Here is a 20,504-nt window from a genome sequence, read left to right as displayed (position 1 = left end):
ACAAGAGTTGAACTCAGGTCACATGGCTTACTGAGAGCACTTTTAAGCATTTCTTTTAAAGTGATATATCTTTCTACATCTGCTTGTCCTGTAGGATTGTATGATTGTAATGTGGTTATGTCATAATATGCAAAGAATTCCTAAATCTTACTGGGGACATATGAAGAGATATTATCAGTCTTAATTTGAACAGATATGTGCATAATAGCCTTTATTTCCAGTAAATGTGTAATTACAGAATCATCCTTTTTAGAACTCAAACCAGTTGACCATTAAAACCCTGAGTGTATATCAATGGTATGGTATACAAACTTCATTTTCCAAATTCTGCAAGATGAAATACATCCATATGCCAAATTTTATTTTATCTTTTCTGGTAAACCTATATTGACTTGTAGTGGATGATAGAGTTTCGTTACAAAAAAATAAAAAATAAGTAGGGCATTTTCTTATAATTTCCTTTGTTGGTAGGTGATAGAACTTTTTCCTATTAATAATTGGTCGATTTCTTTATTCCCTTGTGTCAATGGGACTGACAAACCTGTTGAGGCCAGATTTGGTGGTATATTAAAGGATAGTTTCTATTTCATATTGCCCGTTACAATTGTATATATAACAAGTATAATTTTGAATTGTCAGGAATAAACTTAGCAGTTTTTATATACAATACAATTTTTCTACATATTTAGAGCCAGCAATTTGATTTTTTTCTTTATTAACTTGAGTATTTTTTCTTTTCTTTTTTTTTTAAAGATTTATTTTATTTATATGAGTACACTGTAGTTTTCTTCAGACACACCAGAAGAGGGCATTGGATCCCATTACAGATGGTTGTGAGCCACCATGTGGTTGCTGGGAATTGAACTCAGGACCTCTGGGAGAGCAGTCAGTGCTCTTAACCGCTGAGCCATCTCTCCAGCCCAGAGTATTTCTTGTTTACATTTAGATTCTTATTCCCTTTCCCGGTGTCCGGGCCAACATCCCCCTACCCTCTATCCTCTCCCCCTCCCCTTCTATATGGATGTTCCCCTCCCCATCCTCCCCCCATTAGCACCCTCCACCCAACAATCACCTTCACTGGGGGTTCAGTCTTGGCAGGACCAAGGGCATCCCTGGGATGAAGCTCAGTTGATCATGATTATCATTTTGATGTGTTCTTGGACTCGGTTCGTTAGAATTTTATTATTTTTGCGTCAATATTCATAAGGGAAATTGGTCTGAAGTTCTCTTTGTTGGGTCTTTGTGTGGTTTAGGTATAAGAGTAATTGTGGCTTCATAGAAGGAATTGGCTAGTCTTCCTTCTGTTCTATTTTGTGGACAGTTTTGATATCAGGTCTTCTATGAAGGTCTGGTAGAATTCTGGACTGAACCCATCTGGTCATATACTTTAGTTGGTTGGGAGACTTTTAATACCTTCCTCGATTTCTTTAGGCATTCTGGGACTGTTTAGATGGTTTATCTGATCCTGACTTAATTTTGGTTCCTGGTATCTGTCTAGAAAATTGTCCATTTCGTCCAGATGTTCCTTTGTTGAATATAGGTTTTTGTAGTAGGATCTGATGATTTTTTTTTAATTTCCTCAGATTCTATTTTTATGTCTCCTTTTTCATTTCTGATTTTGTTAATTTGGACACTCTACCTGTGAGTCTATCTAAGGGTTTATCTATCTTGTTGAATTTCTCAAAGAACCAGTTCCTGGTTTTGTTGATCCTTTGTATAGTATTTTTGTTTCTACTTGGTTGATTTTAGCCCTGAATTTGATGATCTCCTGCCTTCTAGTCATCTTGGGTGTATTTGCTTCTTTTTGTTCTAGAGCTTTTAGGTGTGCTGTCAATCTGCTAATGTTTGCTCTCTCCTGCTTCTTTTTTGCAGGCACTGCTTTCATTGTGTCCCATAAGTTTTGCCTTCATTTTCATTAAATTCTAAAAAGTCTTTAATTTCTTTATTTCTTCCTTGACCAAGGTATCATTGAGTAGAGCAGTGTTAAACTTCCATGTATATGTGGGCTTTCTGTTGTTTTTGTTGTAATTGAAGACCAGCCTTAGTCCGTGGTGATCTGATAGGATGCATGGGATTATTTCTATCTTCCTGTATCTGTTAAGGCCTGTTTTGTGACAGATTATATGGTCAGTTTTGGAGAAGGTTAACATGAGGTGCTGAGAATGTATATTCTTTTGTCTTAGGATGTGATGTTCTATAAATGTTAAGTCCATTTGGTTTATAACTTGTTTGTTCCTCTGTGTCTCTGTTTAGTTTCTGTTTCCATGATCTGCCCATTGCTGAGAGTGGGCTGTTGAAGTCTCCCACTATTTCTCTGGGAGAGACAATGTGTACTTTGAGCTTTAGTAAGGTTTCTTTTATAGATGTAGGTGTCCATGCATTAGGAGCATAGATATTCAGAATTGAGAGTTCATCTTGGTGGATTTTTCCTTTGATGAATATGAAGTGTTCTTACCTTTTCTGATAACTTTTGGTCCAAAGTCCATTTTATTTGATACATGAATGACTAATCCAGCTTGTTTCTTGGGACCATTTGCTTGTAAAGTGGTTTTCCAGCCTTTATTCTGAGGTAGTGTCTGTCTTTGTCACCAAGGTGTGTTTACTGTATGCAGCAAAATGCTGGGTCCTGTTTACAAAGTCTGTTAGTCTATGTCTTTTTACTGGGGAATTGTATCCATTGACATTAAGGTATATTAAGGAACAGTGATTGTCATTTCCTGTTGTGTTTGTTGTTAGAGGTGGAATTATGTTTGTGTGGTTCTCTTTTTATGGATTTGTTGCAAGATTATTTTCTTGTTTTTCTAGGCTGTAGTTTCCGTCCTTGTGTTGGAGTTTTCCATCTATTATCCTTTGTAGGGATGGATTTGTGAAAAAGTATTTTGTAAATTTGGTTTTGTCATGTAATATCTTGGTTTCTCCATCTATGTTAACTGAGAATTTAGCTGGATATAGTAGCCTGGCCTGGCATTTGTATTTTCTTTGGGTCTGTATGACATCTGCCCAGGATCTTCTGGCTTTCATTGTCTCTGGAGAGAAGTCTGGTGTAATTCTGATAGATCTGTCTTCATGTTACTTGACCTCTGTCCCTTTCTGCTTTTAATACTCTTTGTTTTGTGTATTTGGTGTTTTTTCTATTTTGTGAGAGGAGGAATTTCTTTTCTGACTCAATCAATTTTGAGTTCGGTAGGCTTCTAGTTTGTTTACAGGCATCTCTTTCTTTAGGCTAGGGAAGTTTTCTTTTATAATTTTGTTGAAGATATTTACTGGCCTTTTAAGTTGGGAACTTTTATGCTCTTCTCTACTTATATTTAGGTTTGATCTTCTCATTGTATCCTGAACTTCCTGGATGTTTTGGGTTAGGAGCTTTTTGCATTTAGCATTTTCTTGGAAGGCTTACTCAATGTTTTCTATGTTATCTTCTGCCTCTGAGATTCTTTCTTTTCTTATTCTGTTGGTGATGCTTGTGTCTATGACTCCTGATCTCTTTTCTAGGTTTTCTATCTCCAGGGTTGTCTCCCTTTCTGATTTCTATATTGTTTTTATTTCTATATTTAGGTCTTAGATGGTTTTGTTCAATTCCTTCACCTGTTTTGTTGTGTTTGCCTTTATTTCTTTGAGTTATTTATGTCCTTCTCAAAATCCTCTATATCATCATGAGATGTGATTTTAAATACAAATCTAGCTTTTCTTGTGTGTTGGGATATCCAGTATTTGCTTTGATGGGTGGACTAGGCTGTGATAATGTCACGGAGTCTTGGTTTCTGTTGCTTAAGTTCCTGTGATTGCTTTTCACCATCTCCTTGCCTCTTGTGTGGCTTTTTTTGCTATCTCTGACAGTGGCTTGACCCTCCTGTAAGCCTGTGTGTCAACACTTCTGGAGACCAGCTTTCTGACAGCAGGGCCTGAGTCCAGAGAGCTGTGTCACAGGGCCAGGTCCGGGCGCAGGCAGTAGCCATAAGGATCCTATCCCACATTGCTCCTAGGTTCCTGTGTCCTGAGGTCTCCAGGCAGGTTCTTCATGGACCAGGAATGCCAGCAGAAGTGGTGATCTTCCCTGTGCTCCTGGGATGGCCCATATCTCTGAGATTCCTGCTCTTCCCCCCAGGGGATCTGGGTACAAAGAGCTGTGGGACCAGGTCACCTCTGGGTGCAGGCAGAAACTGGAAGGATCCTGTCCCAGACTGCTCCTGGGTTCTGTGTTCTGAGGGCTCCAGGCAGGTCCCTTAGAGCCAAAGGGGTCACCTTACCTCTGTTCTCTGGTGTGTTAGCACTGCTGGAGACTGGCTTTCAGTTTGGGTGCAGGTGGAAACCAGATGGATCCTTCATGGCTACTAGGTTCCTGCGTCCAGAAGCCTCCAGGGAAGCTCCTCTTGTGCTAGGAATTTGAGCAGAAATGGTGGTCTCCTCTGCACTCTCAGGATCATCTGCACCTTCCTCCCAGCCCCCAAGTGTCCAGCTTTCCCTCCCACAGGATCTGGGTACAGAGAGCTGTGGGGCCCAGTCAGTTCTGGTCACAGCCATAATCTTAATATTAGTATAAGGTACTACTATTTCTGCTGGGTGTATCCCTGATAATTGGTATAGTCTTACTTACCTTCTATAATTAAATCAGAAACTTTTTCTTATATTTTTGGTTGTGAGCCTAGCCTTTAACGGCTGAGCCATCTCTCCAGCCCCAGAAACTTTTTCTATTTAAGTCTTTAACTTTTTACTTTGTGTGCTAAGAAAGTCTATTCAATAATCCTATCTTCCCTTTGCATGATTACCTGAATGAAAATGAGTTGAAGGCAAAGTAACCAAAATATAATCAACTTTAGGATCTATGAGATCCACATAAACATTTTTTTCTGTTCTTTTTTTCCATCTTTATTAACTTGGGTATTTCTTACTTACATTTTGATTGTCATTCCCTTTCCCGGTTTCCGGGCCAACATCCCCCTACCCCTTATTCTCTCCCCCTCCCCTTCTATATGGGTGTTCCCCTCCCCATCCTCCCCCCATTAGCACCCTCCACCCAACAATCACCTTCACTGGGGGTTCAGTCTTGGCAGGACCAAGGGCTTCCCCTTCCACTGGTGTTCTTACTAGGCTATTCATTGCTACCTATGAGGTTGGAGCCCAGCGTCAGTCCATGTATACTCTTTGGGTAGTGGCTTAGTCCCTGGAAGCTCTGGTTGGTTGGCATTGTTGTTCATATGGGGTCTCAAGCCCCTTCAAGCTCTTCCAGTCCTTTCTCTGATTCCTTCAACAGGGGTCCCGTTCTCAGTTCAGTGGTTTGCTGCTGGCATTCACCTATGTATTTGCTGTATTCTGGCTATGTCTCTCAGGAGAGATCTACATCCGGTTCCTGTGAGCCTGCACTTCTTTGCTTCATCCATCTTATCTAGTTTGGTGGCTGTATATGTATGGGCCACATGTGGGGCAGGCTCTGAATGGGTGTTCCTTCTGCCTCTGTTCTAAACTTTGCCTCCCTATTCCTTTCTTCAGGGGCTGCGTTTCTGCTCCCACATAAACATTTTTGAGTCTCTGTTCTACCAGAGTTAACTCTTACTTTGTTTCACCTGTTAACCATCCTGGACTGTTTAAGTCTAAATCTCCTTGTAATGTTTCAAACAAATTAATCAACTCCTGAGTAGTTAATTCAATGTTACCTGGTAGCAAATTATTATCTACCATTAGTATATGAAAACCAAAGACTTTGCAGGTGATCTGTATCTTTTGTGGTTGAATTTTCTGTTGACTTATTTTATACCCACAGAGTTAAAAGAATTTCCTCACTGTAGGTTTTTTTTTTTTTTGGGGGGGGGTGAGCAATCTCTAACCCAGAATGGCAGAATTGTTTGTTTCATTTAACTCTTTCTCTAAAATATTTCTTCAGAATCTGACAACAAAATATCCATGTAATGACAAACAATGGTTTGAGGAAATTGCCTACAAATTATTTCTTGTGGTTGTTTGACAAAATATTGACATAAGTTAGACAACTTAATATTCCTTATGGAACTTTCCATAATGATCACCTTTTTATTGGGTGATCATTATCATAATTAGGTACTGTGAAGGCAAGCCTTTTCCTATTCTGCTCATTCAAGGAGCTAGTTAAAAAACAAACTCTTAAATAAAGTACTATCTTCGGCCATGGCTTAGGGAATAAAAAAGTAAAGAAATTCCAGGCTTTAAGGGGCAGATTAGTTGAATTATTCTATTCACCAGTCTTAAATGTATTAACATTCTCCTTTTTCCTTATTTCTTTTTTATAAAAACCACAGAAAAATTAAATGGGCTAGTAGACACTTCTGTATGTTGCCCATAGTGCTGCTCTTGTACCAGCTACTCAAGTGTGTATAATTTTTCCTTTGTTATAAGCCACTGATCTATCCATACAGGCATATTAATCAACCATTTTAAGGGTAGGTCCAATGGTAATTCAGTGTTGGCCTCCCTTATAAATTAGGAAACTCAATCCTTGTGATGTCTTATGTTTGGACAATTGGCACAACCTTGAATTATTTTTGATGATGCATAGCAATACCTTTCCCAGGAGCATGTACCAGTTCAGCCTTAATTTCATCATGGGATTTTGGGAATATTAATCTGAGTCCACTGTTGTAAAAATTCCCTTTTTAATAAGCATATGGGTATGTCAGCCACATAAGACTTTAACTTTCCTTGTTGACATTCCAGTCTCACACATTTGACCTATAGTACACTTTGTCTCATATATCTTTCCAGTTCCTAGAAACTGTGAATAAACCTTTGGAAGTGGCCATCCTGAATGCAGGATTTTTGATAAATAATAGTTATATCAGTCCCTGTATCCACCAAACCTACTATTTCAATACCATTTACTTGCAATTTTAATTTTGGCCTCTGATCATTAATAACACTTTCCCAGAACATGTTTTCTAGTACTTCCAAACCCTCCTGTTTTTACTTGACCCATTTTGGCTTTGATGTAGGGAAACAGTAGAAGCTCAGCAATTCCTACCACCTGCATTAAATGCTATCTCTGTTTTCACATAGGCTATAATTTTAATTTCTTTTTTGAAATCTTCATCTTTAATTTCTGGATAAACAGTGAATCCTTGAGAGGTCAATCTGCATATTTCCAAGATCATTCCTACTGTCCTGGCAGGCAAAAGACCATAAACTCCAGTATATATTTCATAACATTGAGTTTTGGTGGGTACAGTAAGATGTTTATCTATGGTCAGGTATAGAGCAGCACAGCCTGCAGAAGCTTGCATTGGTCCAATGTAAACTACTGCCACATTCCCTGTACATACTTCGATGACTAGGATGTTTTTCTAGTGTATATTTAGAAAAACCATTACGTTTAAAGATGCCTTGTTTACTTTTTTATTGCCAAGTACCATATTTCTTGCATTTAACACACTGCCATTTTGTAATCTGGGATCTTTAATGGCTTGGTCACTATCTCTTCAAATGAGTATATTTCAAGCAATTGATGCATTTTGATATTAGAGACTTCTAGCTATAGTTTTATCTATGCTATGAACATGATACAAGTTAGAACCAATATTGGTTGTATCCTTTATCCACTCATCCATGTGTGCTTTCCAAGCCTTTGATGGTGTAATACCTTCTTTACATTCTGTATTTGCATTTTCCTCTGCCAAGGTCTCTATCAACACCTGTCTTACATCAGGATCTGATACAGCCTTCTTTACAGCTGAGACTAATATTTGTTTTAAAAAAAAATCAGTGAACGAGGTGGATCTTATATCATTATCTTATATCATTTGTCCAAAGGTCTTAAAGCCAGTAAGCAACATTGTTCTATAGTAACAGAATTGAATTGCTTTTGTTCCTGTATGTCAGAGTACTGCCCTTTGCCTAGCAATTGGTCTTTTACTATATTCACTCCCCTTACACTATTTCACTTTTTGATATTCATGGGTCCTTCCTTTCAGCATGTGCAAAGATTGTGAGTAGAGCAGTCATTTAGAATTTGTATCACATAAGATGAGGACATCAACAGGACTCTATCCTACCTTGTCATAACTTTTTATCACCCTATTAGAAGGCATATGCTACATGACTACTGGGAAAGATGATAGTGATTTTGCAACTCCAGGATGCCCTGCCTCCCACTCTGGTAGCACAACTCTTTTGAGATTAACTTTTTCTCTTGAAATCAGCTGTTTCATCAGACTGCCATCCTTTCTTTTCAGCTTTTCTCTGACCTGAGGACCCTCCAGAGCAGTTTCTTTCCCATTTTATTCCTGTCAGAAAGTCCTGCTGTCTTGTGTAGTCACTTGGACTGAGGCTTTTTGTTCTCCCTTTTCCATTGTGTGTAGTTTCCCAAGTTCTGCAACCTCCATCCGCAATTTTTCCAGTTGCCCTGACAATCAGTAAACCTTTCAAAAAAGAAAAAGCAGAGTGAACCTTTTTGTTTTCTCATCTCTGCCATTTTTGTTTTTCAGTCCCTCCATTTTCAGTCCCAATTTTTCCAACTGCTGAGCCATTCTCCCTACCGTTTCTGACACAGGATATGGGGAGAAGAAAAAGAAAAAAACAAAAAATAAATACAAAAAACCAGAACAACAACAAAAACTAAAACAAAACAAACACACAAGATCCTCCCCGGAAACAGGTACAGAAATATCCCAAGGTAAGAACCCACAAAAACTGTTTTACTGGTGTCTTGAAACAAAAATCCTTTCCTTTATTCTCAGCTGTTTCCTCCAGGGCACTTGAAATAAAATTTCTCAATCTGCCTAGCTCCATGTCTGAGTGCCAATTGTACTTAGTGGGTTACTTCTTCTACCCTTCTCCATCCCTCTTCTTCTTCCCTTTCAACTTCCTAAAACTAAATCTGAAAGAGAAAAAGGATATAGGGTAAAGGAAGCAATGTTATCATTAGACTACTACCTGCTGAGTAGGAGTCCTGAGTACCTTGAGACAAAGTGGATCTTGCGATCAGGATATCGGATTTGTTGTTTCTTTGAGCAATAGCATTCAACTACCAACCATCAGTGCACAGTGCCTCTTCGGGCCATAGCATGTATGTATGTGTATGCATAAGGCTTACTGGATTTATTGGATTCAGGGTGTTTCTAACCAGTAGGAATTCTCTCATGCCTTTGAAGACCATAACATGCAGAGGCATTATCACTTGAAAACATTCACAAGGTTTCTCTCCAGTATGAGTTTTTTGATATGTCTGAATATTATACTTACATGCCAAAGCTTACTGCATCAATTACATTTGTAGGGTTCCTCTCCATATGACATTGGTTTTGTGATTAAGAAGACTACAGTGACATATAAAGCCTTGTCCACATTGATTACGCTCATAGTTTCTTTCCAGTATGATTCCTTTCATGTGTTTGAAGATGACTTCAACATGGAAAGGCTTTACTACACTGATTAATTTGGTTTCTTAACAGTATGGTGTTTTCTATGATATCGAAGTCTACTACGACTTGCGAAGGCTTTACCACACTGATTACACTCATAAGGTTTCTCTCCACTATGACTTCTTTCATGTACTTGAAGACTAGCACGACGTGTAAAGGCTTTACTGCATTGATTACACTCATAAGGTTTCTCTCCAGTGTGAGTTTTTTCATGTTTTTGAAGACTACTACTATATGCAAATGCTGTACCACATTTAATGCAACGATAGGGTTTTTCTCCTGTATGAGTTCGTTTGTGTTCTTGAAGGTTACTGCGACTTGAAAAGGCTTTACCACATTCATTACAGTCATAGGGTTTTTCTCCTGTATGAGTTCTTTCATGTATTAGAAGAGAACTGTGATTTGGAAAGGCTTTACCACATTGAGGACATTTGAATGGCTTTTCTCCAGTATTACTTCTTTCATGAATATAAAGATTACTGCTATATGTAAAGGCTTTACCACATTGACTACATTCATATGGTTTTACAAGAGTATGATGTTCTTCACGATTTTGAAGATTTCCATGATGTGCAAAAGCTTTACCACAATGATTACACTCATAGATTTTCTCTCTAGCATGACTTCTTTCATGTTTTTGAAGAGCACTGCTATATGCAAAGGCTTTACCACATTGATTACATCCATAGGGTTTCTCTCCAGTGTGTTTTCTTCTATGAATTTGAAGATTACTGCTACTTGAAAATACTTTACCACAGTCCTTACAATCATAGGGTTTCTCTCCTGTATGAGTTCTTTTGTGTTGTAGAAGATTACTGCTACATGCAAATGCTTTACCACATTGGTTGCAATTGTAGGGTTTCTCTCCCGTATGAGTTCTGTTGTGTATTTGAAGAGAACTGCGACTTGGAAAGGCTTTACCACAGTGATTACATTCATATAGTCTTTCTCTGGTATGTTTTTTTTCATGTTTTTGAAGATGACATAAATTTGCAAAGATTTGACTGCATTGTTTACATTCATAGGGTTTCCCTTCAGTATGGATTCTTTCATATATTTGAAGAAATCTTTTACTTGCAAAGGTACATTGCTTCTTTCCATATCCTTTACGTTCACAAGGTTTACATCCAGAGTGACAGATATTATGTCTATTAAAGGAGAGACAACAAAAGGTAGTCACAGTGTATTCACACAGGTTAACATTTTGTTCTCCATAGACATGTGCTATAGAGATTAAGGTTTTTTCCACAACAACTTTCTTGTTTCCAATAAAATGTTCCTTTCACTAAACTTTGGAACACATATTTTAAGTATATGAATAATACTAGCTTTACTGTGAACTATTTGCTTATAATAGGTCTAGGACATAAACTAAACACCAATGGAGGTCAGCTACCAAAAACTGAAGTACATGGTCTTGTGAGAATTTAATGATCATTAACAAACATAAAGTTATGCTTACTTCCACTGTTGCTTCTCTTCAAAACTTTCCATTAAAGTTTCCCGATAAATCAGTGATATATTAGTATCAGCTTTCAAATAAAATTTACCTTCCATATCTTCTAGAGCATTGAGAGTGTTCCTCGTCTTCCAATTTGTATCCTAAAACATACCAGAAATTTTATTTATTTTTTATTTATTTTTTTTTTACAAATCTCAGGTTTCTTTGATTTTTTTTCTCATTAATTAATGTATTTACTCACTTTACATCCCGATTGCTACTCCGTCTGTTCCAGTTCCCCCTCACACACCACCCTCCGTCTTGGGAGAGTGGGGAAACATGCTCCCTGACCTTCAAAGGATCTGACACATCAAGTCTCTGCATGGCTAGGCACATTCTCTATCACTGAGCCAGACATGGTAGCCCAATTAAGGGAACAGATTCCACAGACAGGCAATAGTTCTTTGGACAGCCCCTGCTCCAGTTATTGGGGACCCACATAAAAACCAAGCTGTACATCTCCTACATATGTGCAGGCGGCCTAAGTTCAGCTCATATATGATATTTGGTTGGTGGTTCAATGTGTAAGATTCCCCAACGGTCCAAGTTTGTTGATTCTGTTGGTTTTCTAGTGGAGTTCCTAGCACCTTCCGGGCCTTCAATCTTTCCCCTATCTCATCCATAAGAGTCCCCAATCTCTGTCTAACACTTGGCTGGGGTATCTGCATTTGTTTCAGTCAGATGCTGGGTGGAGGATAGTTATGCCAGGCTCTTGTCTAACATAGCAGAGTATCATTAATAGTGTCAGGGATTGGTGCTTGCCATGGGATGGGTTTCAATTTGGGGCTGTTATTGGTTGGCTGCTCCTTGGTCTCTGTTCCATATTTGTCTTTGCATTTCTTTTTTTTTTTCTTTTCTTTTCTTTTTTTCGGAGCTGAGGACCAAACCCAGAGCCTTGCACTTGCTAGGCAAGCGCTCTACCACTGAGCTAAATCTCCAACCCCTTGTCTTTGCATTTCTTATAAACAGGACAAATTTTCCCTACACGCGGGGTCCTACCTGGATACAGGAGGTTACCTTTTCAGGTTGTCTATCCCCACTACAATGAGTCTCAGCTAAAGTCACCACCTTAGACTCCTGAGAGACTCCCCCATCACTAGTCTCTGGCATATCCTAGAGATGTACCCCACCCCTCACTTCCTACCCTCAGCAACTGTAGGTTTCCATTCATTCTCTTGGCCTTTCTCCTGTCTATCCTGAATGCCCCTGAGTCCTTCTTCCATCCTCTCTCCTACCTAGTTCTATCACTCCATCTGCCTACTATACTGTTTTATTCCGTCTTCTAATTGAGACTCAAGCATCCTCACTTGGGTCATCATTCTTGTTCAGCTTCTTTGGGTCTAGTCATTGTATCCTCTAGTTTATTGCTAATATCCACTTATAAGTAAGTACATACCATGTATGTTCTATTGGGTCTTGGTTTCCTCACTCAGAATATTTCCACAGAAGATATGATAGTATACAAAACTGACCCCAAAATTTCTAACAGAGCACTCCTACAGCTGATAAGCAAAGCAACGTGGCTGGATACAAATTAACTTAAAAAAAATCAGCAGTCTTCCTTCATACAAATGATAAACAGGCTGAGAAAAGAAATTAGGATAACAACAGTCTTCACAACAGCCACAAATAAAAACAACTTGGTATAACTGTAACAAAGCATGTGAAAGAACTTCATATCTCTGAAAAAAGAAATTGAAGAATGAATCCAAAGATGGAAAGATCTCCCATGCTCATGGACTGCTAGGATTAACATAGTGAAAGTGGCCATCTTACCAAAAGCAATCTACAGATTAAGTGCAATTCCCATCAAAATTCTGATATGTATTTTTTACAGACCTTGAAAGAGCCATTCTCAACTTCGCACAGAAAAAGATAGTTAAAACAATCCTGTATAATAAAAGAACTTCTGGAGGTGTCACCATCTCTGACCTAAAGCTGTACTACAAAGCAAAGGTAATAAAAACTTCATGGGATTGGTATACAGTCAAGGATGACCAATGGAGTCAAATCAAAGATCCAGAAATAAACTCACATGCCTATAGACAAAGAAGGCAAAAGCCATAGAATGGAAAGAGGGAAGCATCTTCAACAAATGCTGATGTAACTGAATGTCTGCATGTAGAAGAATGCTAATAGAGTCATATTTAGCAGATTCACAATACTCAAGTCAAGGAGATCTAAGACCTCAACCTAAAACCAGCTACAATAAATATAGTAGAAGCGATAGTGGGAAATAGCCTTAGTCATAATATGTATAGTAAAGCCTTTATGTCTGGCTCTAAGTGAAATGTTTCAACAAAGCTTTTACTATGTTTGGGTCAATCAGTAGAGGCTGTTTGAACCTTGAAGAAATGTTGTATCTAGAGAATTTGCATCTAGTGCTATGTGAGAACATAGAGAACTACACCAACCTTGTTCTCAAGACATTCCTGGGAAACTTTTAATTATGGCTAGCCATGGACAAAAGGGACTGAGATTTATGTGGGTCATCTGCCATGGGGAGCAAAGGCAAGATAACTTTAGTAGCTGCAACTTCTCGCAGTTACAATTAACCTTGTGTAATGTTTGAATAAAGTAACTGGAGTGAGCTAGCTGGGTGTCAGTCTTTTTCAAGAAGGCTGAACCCCTCTGCTCCTTTGAAAAAATGAAGACAGCATATTGGTGACCTTCTCTGTACCACAGCACCTATAATCAACTTCAATCAATAAATGGTACCCAATTTTGTGGATCAGGATGGAGAGGAATCCGGATTCACAAGGACTGGAGGTGAAAGGTGTTATGGTTACAAGGAAGTAAGTGCATCTTCAGGACTTTTTCATGCAGAGGTCATGAGAAATTTACTAGCTGCTCTGAGCAATTTCTCATCTCAAGAGCAGAAATATATGCAGTTAATTTAATGTTTATTGGAAAGAAGTAGAGTAGAAACAAAGGAATGATTATCAAGTACTTTGCATTAATTAAAAAGCATTGTCTGTGGTTTAAACCAACTCCAAATATTCAATTAAAATTGTCAGTGTGGAAATAAGTGCTAAGGTCTTTAAAAGTGGCCCACCAGAGAGGAGAGTAAATACCTATAAAGACTTGGTCTTTATGTACTTTAATTACAAATGTCTTAGAACCACTACAGAGTCAACAGTCAGAGACATATAGATCTAGTGTAGAGCAAGATAATCAGATAGTAAGTGAGAAAGATAATTCAGAAGAACCTGGAAGTGAGAAAAATGAGGATGGAGAAGAATTTCCTCCCCCTTCCTTCACATGAGATAGACCTAAAAAAAGGAACATACTGAATTTACTGCACAACTCAAATATTAAATAAACAAGTAGAAAAGCTCTTGAGACTTCCCAAAAGGCATTGAAAAGAAAAGCTACTTCTCAAAAGATGAGGAAAAGTATGAGGACAAGAGAGGAGAGAGCGAGAGTGAGAGAGAGAGAGAGAGAGAGAGAGAGAGAGAGAGAGAGAGAGAGAGAGAGAGAGAATCTGTGGCTTTAAAAAACTGGAATAAGGATTACCCCTTTTACTAAATTTACCTAAAGTCCTGGGGAGGTTTATACTGACTTTTTGTAAAAATTAGCTTCAACAACACATCCAGATATAAGAAAGGGACTACTCAAATCTTTGGCTTTTGAAAATGCAAATAAGGAAAGGTAAAAAGTGATGACAGTTAAAAGCTCAGGATGCCTCCTTAGATGAATGGATAAAAGCTACTGGACAATATCAGTAGATATTGGATCCGCTGCATTATATCAACTTTAATTGGACAAATGCCTTAGCTAAATGTTTTATACCACACACACACGCACACGCACACGCACACGCACACGCACACGCACACACACACACACACACAAATGCTTTAACTGTGGGAGGCTTGCACATCTGAAAACAGAATGCAGATGTTTGCCTGCTACAGGAACAGCCTCATTTTAAAACAATCAACCACCAAGAACATGTAATAAATGTGAAAAAGGCAGACATTGTGCTAATGAATGCTGATTGGTAAGAGATGTCCCAGACAAGTTTTTACCATCAGGAAATCAGATAAGGGGCCTACATTGGGGCCCAAGATCAAACGACTTGAGCCAACAATACCGTGTTAGCAATGCAACAGTTCATCACGAAGGCAATTGGGGGAATACAAATTAAATACTGGAGATCTAATGTATGACACTTAAGGTACTGCTGCTCTTTACTTCGCAGTACGTAAAAATCTTACACTGTCTCCTCAAATTCCTTGTTATAACCACTGCTGTGTATTGTTCTATTCCTACAGAAACCACAGGAATAATTTTATACAGTAGTTTCACATATCGATATTTGTTGTACATGCAAGATTAATAAATGAAAATTATCAAGGTGAAATTAGACTTGGCTTAGGTTATGAAAACCATACAATTAGAGGCAGATGGTAGGGTTGCTCAGTCACTGTTACGACCACATCACAAGGCAAAGCAGCTGTAATTAAAAGGACAGAATGATTCTCCCAGGGATTAAAAAAAAAAAATACTTGGAGCTTTAACCTTTTACACTGATGCAGATTATTTAGGAATGGGAGGTTATAAGTCAGGTAATATAAGTAATATATTTTAAAGCCCCTATTCTGTTCAAAACTGAAAACTATATGCAATTCTTATGTTATTAGATTCTTCTCCTGAAGCTTTTAATATAATTACTGATTCTCAGTATGCAGACGGATTTCTTTGGATAGAAACCGCTGAACTTGTTCCTGATAACTCACAATTTCCTATAAAGGTTAAGCAATTTAAGGATTTAAGCAATTTAAGCAATTGCAAGAGGCAATTAAAGACAGAAATTACCCATTGCATATAACTCACATTCCTTCTCATACTGAATTTGCAGTACTACTGATTCAAGGTAATGGTGAAATATATCAATTATTAATAGAAATGGGTTAGAAGTATCAAGGAAGAGCTTAATGAAAAAGTTCTCAATTACATGGCCACAAACTTTAAAAAAAATTCATTAAAAATGTCCTATTTGTTCCATATGTAAGCAAATTCAATAGTATTAAATAAATATAGTATTATATATTTAAAGATAAATAATAACTAATAAGATTATTTAATAACTACTAATCAAAAGTAAATACTAATAAAATAGCACATTTATTAGGAACAATGGTAATTATGGGGATGCCATCACAAAATAAAAGTGATAAAGCAGCCGCTTACCTTTCTAACAAAATGAAACAATTTTTTACATGACATAAAACCTATTACAGGTATTCCCCATAATCTTACAAGTCAGGCAATTGTGGAAAGATCTAATCATACATTAAAAGAGATGTTATTAAAAGAAAAAGGGGGAAAGATAAAGACCCCTAGAGACAGATTAAAAAATGCATTATTGACTTTAAATAATTTCAAATGCTAATGAAGCAGGAAAACAGCTGCTGAAATACTCTTTCAAGGATGTTTTAACATCACAAAGGACAGCAAGGGAGGAATTACAATGGCGTGAGGCTACAGGAGATGAAAAACTGGATTCCATCAAAACTAATTAAAACTCTTCATGAGCAGGGGTTGGGGATTTAGCTCAGTGGTAGAGCGCTTGCCTAGGAAGCGCAAGGCCCTGGGTTCGGTCCCCAGCTCCGGAAAAAAACAAAAAACCAAAAAAAAAAACCAAAAAAAAAAAAAACTCTTCATGAGCAAGACAGGTGTTATGGAAGCATTTGCAGCTGACATGGTGTAATGGCTATTCCTGGTTGTCAACTTGACCGTATCTGGAATGAACTATAACCCAGAATTGGGAGGATCACTTTTGATCCTGATCTTGAGGCTGGGAGATACAACTTTCTGACCTGGATCTTGATATGGAGATCTTGAGGCAAAGTGGCTATGAATCCCAGGGACTTAAGGCAAAGAGATCTCTGAGTTCAAGGTCACCTGGACCAAAGCAAGTCCCAGACCCAGGCGTGGTGGTACAAACCTTTAATCTGGGACACCCCTTCTGCTGGAGACTTACATAAGGACATTGGAAGAAGGAAGTGTCTCTCCTTTTTGTGCTTGCCTGTGTGCCTCTTGGGACTGAGCCACTGCTAGATCCTTGGACTTCATTCACAGCTGCTGATGACCGTTGTTGGGGAGTTGGACTACAGACCATAAGGCATCTCTTACTACACAGAGACTACCCATAAGTTCTGTGACTCTAGAGAGCCCTAACTGAGACACATGGACAGCATGGTTTAGGGGGGAAGAGGGGGAGGGAGGGAATGATAGATTGATTTTGAAGCAGACGGCTGATCCTCCTACCTGCAGACAGCTTAGAAAGTAGCCAAGGATGAAGAAACACTAGATCCAGTGTGTGAATAGCCACTGAACACGACAGCCTTACTACTTGCCTTGCTGTCTGTAGTAACTGTACAGGTAATGGAGACAAATCATCCTTATTGGGCTTATATCCCTAATATTCCAATTAACAGAGTAAGCTGGGAAGACATGGACATTCCTGTGTTGTCAATGACTCTTCTTGTCTGCCTGGTCCTTATGACAATCATGGACCTGCTCAACCTGCAGAGGAGGGGGAAGGACATGTAAATTATACTGTGGGAATAAAAGGGATTCCTATTTGTGTGGGCAACGGAATTGTCTAAGTATAACTTCCCCTATTTGCATCTCTAGAATTGATCATACTACTACCCAGAATTCTTACAGAAAACTTAGGCTTTGTGCATTTGGATTGGAGGGACAACAGATTAACACACTAGCTCCACAAATTAACCTTCTTGCAAATTATGGATTACTAACAAGGAATCTGATTGGACACATTTATGGATTACTAACAAGGAATCTGATTGGACACATTTATGGATAACTAACAAGGAATCTGATTGGACACATTTATGGATTACTAACAAGGAATCTGATTGGACACATTTATGGATTACTAACAAGGAATCTGATTGGACACATTTATGGATTACTAACAAGGAATCTGATTGGACACATTTATGGATTACTAACAAGGAATCTGATTGGACACATTTATGGATTACTAACAAGGAATCTGATTGGACACATTTATGGATTACTAACAAGGAATCCGATTGGACACATTTATGGATTACTAACAGGGAATCTGATTGGACACATTTATGGATTACTAACAAGGAATCTGATTGGACACATTTATGGATTACTAACAGGGAATCTGATTGGACACATTTATGGATAACTAACAAGGAATCTGATTGGACACATTGGCAGGGACCACTGACACAGGCATGACAGTGTGTACTGCAATTATTAGGGTGCCCACTGCACAGGTGAGAATCCTTGGGTGCTCGTGACTATCTCCCAAGGAGAAGGCGTTAGAGCATTTATGCTTGAGGGTCTTCAAATCCTTGACTATATTCTCACTCAGACTTGATATGACAATGAATAAAACTGTGGAGCTTGTCGCTGCTTCTAGACACTTTCATGGAGAAGCATGGAGTTGGGATGTCAGGCCCTCTGCTACGATTTGATAATTCTATTCAGACTAATCTGCGGAAATTAGCAAGCACATTTCATCCACTTGAAGTGAGAACATAAAGTTGAACTTCAATAATAAAAAATTTTCATTTGTCCTTTTCTTTAAAGTCATCCCTTTTACGGCTTGTGCCATTACCTTATTTGTTACTGAATGGACCTGTGCAATGACACCGCAATGATTACAGCATCATCTAAACATGCTGTACACTTCATACCTGTGTCAATGCCAATGTGTCTTTAAATGATGCTTTTGAAAGTTTATGTATTCTCAGAGCAAGACCAGCAGTCTGGGTGCCAGTGAGGCTGTCAAGACCATGGCAGGACTCACCTGTGCTGATGCTAGTACTGAGGCTGGCTGAAAGGATATTAAGAACTCATGGATGGTGGGATGGATAACTGTTGTGGCCCTGAGAATCATCGCATTAACTGCTATGGCTACTGCTGCTATCAGGAATTGCCTTCAGCAGCAACACCATTTGGTCAATGTTGCCATGGCAAGGGCCATACATTTCCAGTAAACCTTTTGGCTCAATTCCCAAGTCCACCTGAGAGCAGTTATGTCATATTCCAAATAAAAGGCAGACAGCTTCTGCCCTCTTTTTCTTTCTCTTCTTTCTTTCATCCCTTCCCTTTGTCTCATTCTCCCATTAAATCTCTCCACATGGAACCGTGTTGGTTTATTCGGGTGCCGGCCGATATTTAAACAACAACAGCTACCGCACTTGGAGTTCCACTTCATAAAGAAGTTCAAACTAATGCTGGCATATGCATTCTTATGCACCTCAATTCAGCAAAGCAAGATAAACAGGGAAACAGCTGATGAAATACGTAAACTGAGACAAGCTGTAAAACTCATTGGAGAGCAATTAGAATCATTGAGAGAGCAAATGAAATTGAAATATGATTGGACTGATATTACTTACTGTATTATGCCTTTGAGATTGAATGACAACAAATATGGCTGGAAAAAACTTAAAATGAATTTGTAAGATCATCTTAATTCTTCTCAAATGTTTTATGATTTGCAGCAAGAAACTGCAGAAATGTCTTCCAAGGAGCTGCCTAAAATAACAGGGATGGAAGCTATAGAATGTCTAACCAACGCTGTCGCTTCCTTAGGTCCTAGGAATCATTATGATAAGTTTCTTCCCTTCGTGATTTTTATAATACTCCATAGTGATAACTTTACGGATTTTTGAAATGTAGGCTGATTTATTTGCATAAAACGGTTACACAACTAGATACACAAAAGGCCATATTTACTGCACAACTCTTTAATTCTCCAATAATAATTATATCCCTAACAAATTTGCTTAAAAACAAAAAGGAGGACGGCTTAGTCATATGTATGGAAAAGTCTTTGGATTTGGCTTTAAGTGAAATGTTTCAGCAAGGCCTTCGGGTCAATCCACAGAGGCTGAGAAATTGTTTTGAGACTGTTTGGATGTTGAAGAAATGTTCTCTCTCTAGAGAATTTGCTATTGGTGCTACATGAGAACTTACAGGGCACCAATCTTGTTCTTCACGTATTCCTGGCAAATCTGGGGTTCTAACTATTATTGCTAGCCATGGTCAAAATGGAGTGAGATTTATGTAGGTCACCTGCTCTCATGAGCAGCAAGGGCAAGATAATTTTTGTAGCTAGAACTTTTCCCAGCCCCAATTACCCTTTTATGATGTTTGAATAAAGTAACTGGAGTAAGCTAGCTGGGTGTCAGTCTTCCCTCAGCTGAATCCCTCTGCTCCATAGAAAAATGAAGGCTTAGCATATTGGTGAACTTCTCTCTCGTCCACATGACCCATGAACAACATCGATCAACAGCTTTGAACACATTGGTACAGAAAACAATTTCCTAAACAGAATACCAATAGCTCAGGCTCTAAGATCAAGAATTGATAAATGGAACCTCATGAAATGGAAAAGCTTCTGTAAGGCAAAGGACACTGTCAAAAAGAACAAAATGGCAGCCTACAGATTGGGAAAAGATCATCTCTCACCCTACATCCAACATAGGGCTAATATCCAAAGTTTACACTGAACTCAAGAAGTTAGACACCAACAAACCAAACAACCCAATTAAAAAATGGGGAACAGAGCTACACAGAGAACTCTCAAGAGAGGA

The 20,504-nt window shown here is 38.5% G+C and overlaps 1 protein-coding gene across 16 annotated transcripts in view; it reads right to left on the bottom strand.

Annotated features, from left to right (window-relative positions):
* Positions 1–2,143: 2,143 nt before the first annotated feature.
* The window catches only part of Zfp709l3 (zinc finger protein 709-like 3), a 36,561-nt gene continuing 18,200 nt past the window's right edge, over positions 2,144–20,504 (bottom strand). For 3 of the 16 annotated variants that reach the window (XR_015625039.1, XR_015625038.1, XR_015625033.1), the window contains 3 exons: positions 10,934–10,985; positions 8,896–10,531; positions 4,840–8,381 (listed from right to left, as the gene is read on the bottom strand). Coding sequence is in view for 7 of the 16 variants with exons in the window: in XM_087559585.1 (XP_087415711.1) it covers positions 9,394–10,531; positions 10,934–10,985; positions 17,250–17,292 (1,233 nt within the window). In the remaining 9 variants the exon portion in view is untranslated. Of the gene's footprint in view, positions 4,376–4,839; positions 10,532–10,845; positions 10,986–17,249; positions 17,419–20,504 lie in introns of those variants that run through there. The other 13 variants (XR_015625037.1, XR_015625036.1, XR_015625031.1 and 10 more) reach the window with 8 other exon arrangements.

This window comes from Rattus norvegicus, chromosome 7, assembly GCF_021556685.1.
Source record: "Rattus norvegicus strain SHRSP/BbbUtx chromosome 7, alternate assembly SHRSP_T2T, whole genome shotgun sequence".
Lineage (NCBI taxonomy): Eukaryota > Metazoa > Chordata > Mammalia > Rodentia > Muridae > Rattus > Rattus norvegicus.
Note: the sequence above shows the minus strand (reverse complement) of the source record. Positions and strands in the feature narration are given on the sequence as shown.